Source organism: Scardinius erythrophthalmus (assembly GCF_964197995.2).
Source record: "Scardinius erythrophthalmus genome assembly, chromosome: 23".
Taxonomy (NCBI): domain Eukaryota; kingdom Metazoa; phylum Chordata; class Actinopteri; order Cypriniformes; family Leuciscidae; genus Scardinius; species Scardinius erythrophthalmus.
In genome coordinates this window covers 9,525,746-9,535,957 of record NC_138243.1, presented here as the reverse complement: position 1 = coordinate 9,535,957, position 10,212 = coordinate 9,525,746, and the positions used below count along the sequence as shown (strand labels likewise).

The following is a 10,212-nucleotide window of genomic DNA, read 5'->3' as shown; positions in this document are numbered from 1 at the left end:
GCTGTGCAACGTATGTCCCCGTTTCACAGTGATAGTTGTTAACAACGTGTGGTAGGAGACACTTGCAGAGTCTTGCATTTCTCCCAATTTCCCGACAGAGGGACAGCAAGGCAGCGGCTACCTCAGACAAATCTGGCAAGCCGATTCAACATTTATCTCTTAAAACTAGTATATATTTTATGTTACCAGTGGGCCTACTAAGTCACCATGAAATCAAAATTGACAATATTTTTTTAATGGAATATTGCCGTATTTAGTCTATTATAAATGATTTATTCGTTTTTTTTTTTTATCCATGTACCCTTGTAATCTTTAATCAAAATAACTTCCCCTCCCTCTTGCAGCTCATCTCTTCTCTGATGACGTGTTTACTGGCAGGAGGGCGGGGTAACCTGTCACTCACATGAGATCCACCAATAGCAAACCACAATCCAATCAATTCTGGACAAAATCAAGTCATGCCCTACATTTTTTCTTGTTCGAGATGCCATTTAAATGGCTTAACATTCCTGAGCCACAATCCTTATTCTTAATTCAATGGCAAAAATGTCCTACTAATTGAAGTCACTTGTCAGTATTGTAATAGTTAAATAAGGAATAAGTACTACACTTTAAAATAAAGGTTCCAAAACCTTTTACATGTTATAATAATGGCGAGACGTGCGTTTGATCCGTTGTTTTTATTTTATTTTTCTTGTATACTTGAAGCTTATAAATGTTATATATGTGTGTAGTGTTTTACACAAGTCTCTAAATATAGTAACCATTAAGAAAGTGTAAATACATTATATGTAAGGACATTGAACTCTGAGGTTGGTGAATGGCCCAGTTCACTCTTTATCAGTGAATATATTGCTGTTTGTAGCGATGCAACAGAAGAACTATTTTCAGTTCCTCAAAGAACCTTTCAGTGAACAGTTTTTAAAAAATGAGTTATGAACATTTTAATAAGATTCCGTATGTTAACGGTTCTTCATGGAACCACAGAAGCCAATAAAGAACATTTATAGTATCTGATAAGAACTTATTTGCATGGACGTAACGCCTCATCTAAACTCCTGGCCTACACTGCAAGTTCACGACGTCAGCAGCGTCACAGGAGTTTGTCGTGTCGCGTCACTAGTTGTGTAGACGGGGTGTAACTCAACACCCGATTGCTTCCTTTTGAAGAAGGATTTGTTGTGCTATATTTACAGGTTTGACCCTGGGGAGGACCAAACAACTGTCTCAACTATTATTAGAATGACCGTATCCTTGAGTCTATTATTACCGTCATGAATTCACAGTAATAGACCACTTTAAAAGATTAACGCTTATCGTCCAAACTGAAATGGATGGAAAACTGTCTGGATCTATTCAAAGCAGAGGTCTCAAATAGTTCATATGAATCCCACGGCACAGAGATGCTGTTGCATTGATGGACATATTGTCTATTCATATGTTCTGGTTTGCTGTACAATCAACTATATTCACTGACATGGAGTGAACTTTTTTTTTTTTTAAGTGACAGTTGATAGTAATATTATAGTATACTACTGTTAGATAGGCCATCATGTCCAGCATTGACGTGTAAAAACTGACTTTAACTTATGTGATATTCTAGGCATTTTTAACACATCAGCAAAAAACAGTAACTTTTGTATGTATTCTATTAGGTATGTTAATAGACATTTTTAATAAAAAAAGACAAAATTCCAAGTTAGGCATCAGCCCTGTTAACTGTAACTTACCTTTTCTGTATAAAACTGTACAATTTCATAACTAAAAAATATCTCATAATACCAGTCTCATCCCCTTGTGAACTCTCTTTCATCATCTTATATATTATTATGTTTGTCGGCTGGTGCGATTTTAAATAGTCAACCCTGTTACCAAGTTGCCATGATTTTGTACAGAAAATATTTGCAGGAATATCACATGAATTTAAACCTAATTTCCCTTTCTTTTAGACACCTTTCAAGACCTCGAGCGCAGGGCTAGTAATGGCAATAGGAAGTATAAAACTGTCAGCCCTGTTACTTTGGGCACAGCTCTATTCCATATACATTTGGTTACACTTTATTTTAAGGTGTCCGTGTTACAGTGTAATTATACATTTAAGTATTGTGTAATAATTAACCAACCGTGTTAGGGTTAGGATTGAGGTGTGGTTTAGGCTTAGTTACATGTAATTATGCATGATTTGTAACTACGTGTAACAAGGACACTGTAAAATAAAGTGTTACCTTACATTTTATTTAGCCTCAGATTGCACCTCCCAATGTATTAACACTGAGCATTTGAATTTTCTGAGAATATTTACAATCCTACAACAATCAAAGTTTTTTAAATCTTTTTTAATCACATCAAAAATAAACTATTTATTCTGTAATTTACCAGAACCGGGTTCTGTTTGATACAGTTCAAACTCAAAGTTTGGCATATGTTGAGAGAAAAACTATTTATATCAAATAACTGTTGTAATAATCAGCCTGTTATCCACAGCAAATGCAAACAGAGCCCCAAATCACTTTGCTGCTGTTATCCAACTCTTTGAACCCTATTAAAAACATAGCCCCAAATCATAATGTTGCTCTTGAGAGGAGAAAGTTTCTAGACTTAAATGTCACCTGATAAATTTCGGTGAGCAAACTATTACAATGCTCTCCCCACCCCCTATGAAGTATGAAGACCGCCCACCACAGGCATCCAACTCGAGACCCCATATAGATTTAAAAAGCGAGACGGATTCCGTGTGTATGACAGTCACTGAGTGCGAAGCATCGGGAGAACATCTGTCTGTCTGTAGTCCGTCTGTCTCCACTTTTTCTGAGGATGCTACAGTTACCGCGGCTCCGCCAGGGCGTGATCGCGCTCCTCATATGGTTCGCGCACTTGATGGAACAGCAGAAAGTACAAGGTAAAGTGGCATTTATGCTTTGCGAGCTGTTTTAATTCTGAATGAGGAATATTATGCAGTGTTAAAACCATGAATGCATTGACTTGGACTTGAGAAGGTTGAATGGTGCGTTTGCGCGCTGGCGCCTCTCATGCGTAAAAACTAAAAAAATGATAAGTGAACTTGTTTTCAAGACACCTAGCTATTAGAATTTATAGTCGAAACTCATTAGAAAAGGAACCATATCTTTGCAGGCACCTTCCTGATCTTTAAGTGATTCGTATGTTTAGATGATGTTAAACTTTGTGCAGTAAGTGGGGTATTTTTCTCTCTCCATTTATTATGTTTATAATGGCATTATGTCTAAACGGTTGAGCATGTTTCCGTGCAAGGCACAAAACGCTTGCACAACCTCAATATAGTGTTTCTGAAGAGTTTGAGTGGATTCAGATGGCAGAAGAACTCTTTGAACATTTGGAATTTCAACCCAAGTTTCTTTAAAAAGACCTCTTAAATCATTTTCAAATGTTTGTTTGATCTTTTACCTGGATCCAGCAAAAATCTATGGACATTTTATAGACATAAAGCAACTTGGCACTAAAGATGCAACCAGATATTCAATATTGAGGTGACCCAAGGTAAAAAATTAAGAATCGGTCATTGTCTGTTTTGATTGTCCGAAGTGGTTATGGGCACTAATTGCCTCCAGTTAGCTTCATTCTATTAGTGATGAATGAGCAGAATAGTATTCGGCATGTATGAGGGGGTAATAAAGTGACTCTTTTCAGCTGGCAACTGCTGGCTTCAGCAGGGCAAGAACGGGAGATGCCAGGTTCTGTACATGTCTGGGATGAGCCGGGAAGACTGTTGTAGAAGTGGTCGTCTGGGCACGGCGTGGACCGAGGAGGATGTACCCAATAACACACTCTTCCGGTGGCTGATCTTCAATGGCGGCGCACCAAACTGCATACCTTGCAAAGGTACCGCATAAGAGTGTTTTCATCATTTGAATGACTGGAAGTAATCTGAAAAATTAGATTTCGATTTCAGACAGGACATTTGGGACATTAGGAACACTTGAGTATGGTATATAGCATATAAATAGTGCAACCCTTTGTCAGTCAGAAATGACATGACCACGTTTAAACCACAACTATTTATACATACAGAACTGATATGTCAGTTATTCATAACCTTCTTTATTGATTCTACAGAGACTTGTGAAAATGTGGACTGTGGTCCTGGAAAGAGGTGCAAAATGAACAAGCGGAATAAGCCGCGCTGCGTGTGCGCTCCAGACTGCTCCAATGTCACCTTTAAAGGGCGCGTGTGTGGCTCCGATGGGAAAACGTACCAGAACGAGTGTGTACTCCTTAGGGCCAAGTGCAAGAGACACCCTGACCTGACTGCGCAGTACCAGGGAAAATGCAAAAGTACGGTCACTCAAGAGAAAAAGAAAACAAAATCTACTTGATTGATTAGTTTTGTTGCGCGCAAATCATCGGTGAACATTCTTCCAAAGAAAAAAGAATGTCTTTGTAATCTTCAATCCAAAAAATAATAACCTGCTCTGCCTCGGAAACAACTTTTTTTACCGGTGGCATCACCTATTGGATAATATAGGATTTTTGGTAACACTTTACAATAAGGTTCATTAGTTAACATGAACAATGAACAATACTACTTCAGCATTTATTAATCTTAGTTAATATTTCAACATTTACTAATACATTATTAAAATCAAAGGTTGTATTTGTTAACATTAGTTAATGCACTGTGAGCTGACATGAACAAACAATGAACAGCTGTATTTTTATTAACTAACATTAACAAAGATTAATAAAATATGTTTTGTTCATTGTTAGTTCATGTTAGTTAATACATTAACTAATGTTAACTATTTAACCTTATTGTAAAGTGTTACTGGATTTTTTTTAAGCAAACTTGCATTTTCGGTTACGTTCTTTTAATTAGCACCCACTTTTAATCCAATGAATATGGAAAATTTAAGTCCCAAACTAAATGTTTCACAGAATATCCTTTTTCTCTCAGAAATACGTCACATTACAGAAGTTAAATGGTGGCGAGTGTCATTTCACGTTGACTAAGCAAGGCTTAATTCTTAATCTCTAACTCAAATGTGCATTAAAATGAACAGAATGATAAAAATATTATGCCCACCAAAATATCTATAGAGAGAGAATAAATACAAGATGTGCTTTTATGCATAAGCTAGTTTTAATTAAGTGTGTGAAAGCTTGTTAGCTACAGAATCTGCCAAATTTGACAGGATATTATTTTTCGACAGAGTCATGCTATGACGTGCGTTGTCCTGGAAGCTCAACGTGTGTACTGGACCAGACCAACAACGCCTACTGCGTGACCTGCAACCGGCTCTGCCCTGAGGTGACCTCGCCGGAGCAGTACCTGTGCGGGAACGACGGGATCGTGTATGTCAGCACCTGCCATCTCCGAAGGGCCACGTGCATCATGGGACGCTCCATTGGAGTAGCCTACGAGGGGAAATGCATAGGTGAGAATAAGACTCAAATCTTGCGCTTGCACAATCCTCCTTAAACATGTGGTTCTCATTACTCTGTTTTCTGTTGCAATAACACATTCATGTTTCACATGGGTAGCAGTGACTGTTGCTGCTTTTCTGCGTTATTTAATACCTCCTCAAACCACACTGAGTGAAACAAGACTAAAATTAACATTCAGTGTGGCCCAAAGCAGTGGTTTTACACAAAGTGAAATCATATTTTTTGGGATAACTTTCTCATTTGGTCCGTCTGCTATGCTTCAGACGCCAGGTCCTGTGAAGACATCAAATGCCGGGAGGGACGGAAGTGTCTGTGGGATAAGCGTACGGGACGGGGGCGCTGCGCGGCGTGCGAGGAGGACTCCTGTCCCGAGAGTCGACCGGGCGACAGCGTCTGCGCCAGCGACAACGTCACCTACCCGAGCGAGTGCTCCATGAGGCAGGCCGCCTGCTCTTTGGGCCTCGTCCTGGAAGTCAAACACTCGGGCTCCTGCAACTGTAAGTAGAGGATGCTAAGCCTGGCCGCACCCTTGTCCCGCATTCCCACCCCCTGCCAGATAAACACCCCTCTTTCTCACCCCTCCCATTGCCCCCAAAAAGAAACACAAGGACTGTCCGAGAGCATGTATTCGGCTTCCTCGCGCAAAGACATTCTGTGTTTTAACTCAGAGGCAATGAGACGCTCTGATGCATTAGAAGTGTCCAGGACGGTGCAGATGTTCTCTTGCTCATCTATTGATGTCTTAAATGAGGTTAAGCCGAAATCCTTGAGGTCGAGTCTGGAAGGATTTCCGTTTGGGATGCGAGACAGTTCTGAACATGCTGCTCCTCCGCAATGGTTACACTATCTGTGCATCATAGACAGAAACGTGACGAGTCATGTGGAAATTACATAGGGACGTAAACTCACTTAGCGTGCTCTGTTTTGTGTTGTCTCTGCCTGTGGCTGGCCGGCTCCGCGATGATGATCGCGTGATACAGATGGGCATGTGTGTTATGGACAAAGAAAAGCAAACCTGTCGCCATTATGGTGCACGCTCAGAAATATACCAGTGTTTGGGGCAAAAATACCACTGAAAGTGACAAAAATGCCCTAGAAATGTAAAACACGGGGGCAAAAAAAAGTTTTTTTAACATGTATTTTAATACATAGATATATTTCTGACATATATTTTAATTGAAGTTTTTGAAATGGTTGGTATGCTGTGTGTGTGCGTGTGTTTTATATGGTTTAGAAATATATGCCCAGAAAATCAATTCCAAGAGGCAAATATTGTCCGCGGAATTTAATTTCTGACCCCACCTAACATCTTTGTCTATCATCTTTATGTAATAAAGGGAAACTCAACCATTTTTTTCACTGTCGATTTGTTATGTCCATTTTGCGCAATGTGAAAATGTTATTTTTTAATGAAAAAGCAACTTGAGGGCCGTTCACACCAACAAGGACTATAACTATAAAGATAACGCTAAGGATTTTTATAGGCACAGAAAAGATATTCCCTTACGCAAAGAAAACATATTTACATATATTTATGATCTATATATTAAATGGTTTGAATAAATGTTGATTAATGTGCATGTTGAAAACATGTAAAGTCTAACTGGTCAAACACAGATTAGTTGAGTTCAAAATACTCTAAATTCTCATGCAAATAGTTGCCTCAACTTTTTTGAGTTACACCAAGGCAATATTTTTACAGTGTGTGGAAACTGATTGCCTTCAATTTCTCAAGCATTTCTAATGTATTCTCAAGCAAAATATTGCCTTGGTTTAACTAAAAAGGCAACTATTTGCATGAGAATTGAGTATTTTGAACTCAACTAATTTGTGTTTGACCAATTCGACTTTACATGTTTTCAACATGCACCTTTATGTAATACCAACACAACTTTCCTCGTAAATTCAACTCAGATACTTTGTGTTGCACAAACATAACTCAATTGAGTGAAAGTAACTCACGTAAAGAGTAAATATATTGTCACATATTTTTCAATATATGAAAAGCAGCACTTCCTTATGTATTATTCAATGTAATGTAATATATTGTTCTGTATATTTAAATTATTTGCTAAGGAATCACTTTCAGAACGATTTTATCCAGCTGAATGATAAAAGCACTGACAGCCAATCAGAATCCATCCGGTAACGTGCTCAAGCATTTAAAGTGACAGACAAGCGAGCGCTTGGAATAAACAGAACGATATCGTCCGCTGGTGTGGACGCTAATATAGTTATCTTTGTCGTTATCGTTCTTGGTGTGAACATACCTTCCCGTAAAATGTTTCTAGACAATGTCACTTCTTTTGTTCTAACCTTATAATGGTTCAAATGTGGGACATAACAAATCTCATGTGGAAAAAATGCGATTTTATGTTTAGTATGAACATGTTTAGATGGTTCAGTGATAAGTTAGAACATTTGTTAATGCCTTAAAGTAGAACCATCTTTAACCAGCCCGAGTCTGTGTGTGGTATTCGTCATCTTCCACAAAAGCAATATTTTTGTTTATAAGAAGGGATTACGCAATGTCTCTTTGCTTGATTTGATCCGATTCTGTACAATGACTTGACAAATGCAAGAAATTGTCTCGGCTAATAAAAGACAGAGGTAAGGCCCCATTCCACAGAGAAATTCAATCCCAGGCTCTCCTTCAACCCTCAGCTGTGATCCCACCACTTTGTGTGAATCGCAAAGCATTGTTAGAGATGCTTTGGGAGAAAGATGCAAGAAGTCATGCAGTAAGACTCTGTGCCTGAATGCTGTTGTGTTTTATACTAATGCAACAGCTGCTATATTCCTCCGCAGCGCTCTCAGAAGAGACGGACGAAGAGGAGGATGATGAAGATTACGCGGATTATAGCCATCTATCTCTGTTACTGACTGGATAAATCACATTCAACAGCAGGACTCCATTTAAGCACAGAGTCATGTTCATACTGTACATACATGTACTCTTATTTATTTTCCGCAGACATGTGGAAGATGCTTATTGGTCTAGATGTTTATTTATACATTTTTGTCTTCTTATTTATACATTTATAGTCTGAATAAATGAACTGTCTACCGTCTTTTCTTTGTCGTCTTTGGAAGAATATTATTTATTATAATGTGCAATGTAACTCTGTGTGTGTTTTGAAAAGTGTATGTTACGATTTGTGAAGAAAAAGAGCTTAAACGGTTTTTGTCATCCTCCCAAATGGAATATCTGCAGCAAAACTTGCATGTGTTTTATTTATTTGCAATCTAATGTTCACTAATAAATGTATTTAGCATAGATCTGCTTCGGTTTACAATCAAAGCTGACAAAAGCAGCTTTTTTTTCTCAGTAAAGTCTATGTATGATTTTGACACACACACACCAAAAACAGTGGTTTTATTTGACGGAAATAATGTTGGAATCAATGCATTGTGTTTTATAAAATCAAAATATACCCTTGATGCTATTTTCTGCCAATATGTTTCCTGTTTTAATGTGGCGGCTGAGACAAGAGGAATCGTTTATCATAAATTGTATATAATTAATCAAGTATTGTTTTCTTGCCATATATTGTTTGTCTTTTTTATTTTAGAGATCCAGCTATAAATTTATAGTTTTGTATTTGTTTGTAAATGTTTAATGTATATAAAGTTAATGATGCCATTTGTAAAGATGCAGTATAAGGAGTAAAATCTGAAAAATCTACTTCAGTTACTAAGAGTATTATTCCTAAATGTGTGAAGTGTAAATCTTGTCATTTTAAATCTATAATCCAATGTTGGGATTTTGAAAATTCCTTCAGAACGTAATTGGCCCTGACCTTGAATCCTTAAAGTGGGAATTTGTTATTCCATGCTAGTCTCAAGCAGATTGATCTGAACACACACACTCACACACACACACACGCACCAATCTAAGTTCTGCAGAAGCCACCGGAACTGTCTGAGCTGCAGTGGAGAAACTAATTTGCCAGGAAGTTTCACAGACGGCTAATTGTAAAGGAGAGCGTCACCACCTCTTTGCTTTGCAAGGCTTCATTAGACGCTTATCGTTAATTCAAACCCACAGAGATGTTTTTCAGACAGTGTGGGAAAACTCTTCTTTTTTCCTTCATCAGATATTGTGCTCAGGCGCCTTTGTATATCAACATTTCTTTCTAGACTCTAAAGAACAGTTCATACCCAGGACGATATCTATACAGTTAACAGATATAGTCCTAAAATCTTTCTACATATAAAAGAATAGCAGAGTTCACACCACAATTTGCATTTTGCATTTTTCAAGAAAAATATCCATATTTAAAAATTTATAAACAATAATCACTGGCTTCCAGAAACGGCCGTACGCGCGATCACAAGAGAGTCGAGTTCTGGCGGAGGGGTGACCTCTGACCCGAAGTATGACGTGAAACATAGTGTTTAGGTGAGAATTGACAAACAAGGAAGCACAGAGGACACAGCAAAACAAAATCGCGGGCAGGGATTAGAAGTCTAAAACAAGAAGTTTCAAAAAATATACCAGAGGATTTCGATATAAAAGAAGAGGAGGTACTTTATAAGTTGGGTCAGAGGTCATTCTTCCGGCCGGAACTCGACTCGATGGCTTCGCTTCGGAAAACATTTATTAACCCCCGGAGCAGTATGGATTACGTTTTATGATGGATGGATGTGCGTTTTGGAGCTTAAAAAACTCGGACACTATTCACTCCCGTTATAAAGCTTGGAAGAGCCAGGATATTATTAATATAATATAACTCTGATTGTGTTCGGCTGAAATAATGAAGTCATATACACCTAGGATGGCTTGAGGGC

At 38.1% G+C, this 10,212-nt stretch overlaps 1 protein-coding gene across 1 annotated transcript; it reads left to right on the top strand.

Moving 5' to 3' along the window:
- Positions 1 to 2,657: 2,657 nt before the first annotated feature.
- On the top strand, positions 2,658 to 8,492 carry fstb (follistatin b; the record flags this gene model as incomplete). Its single annotated transcript, XM_081354578.1, is given in 7 exon segments — positions 2,658 to 2,809; positions 2,811 to 2,899; positions 3,667 to 3,858; positions 4,093 to 4,311; positions 5,187 to 5,411; positions 5,685 to 5,918; positions 8,230 to 8,492. Coding segments are annotated over 7 exon segments (1,194 nt in total). The 3' UTR covers positions 8,313 to 8,492.
- Between the last annotated feature and the right edge of the window lie 1,720 nt (positions 8,493 to 10,212).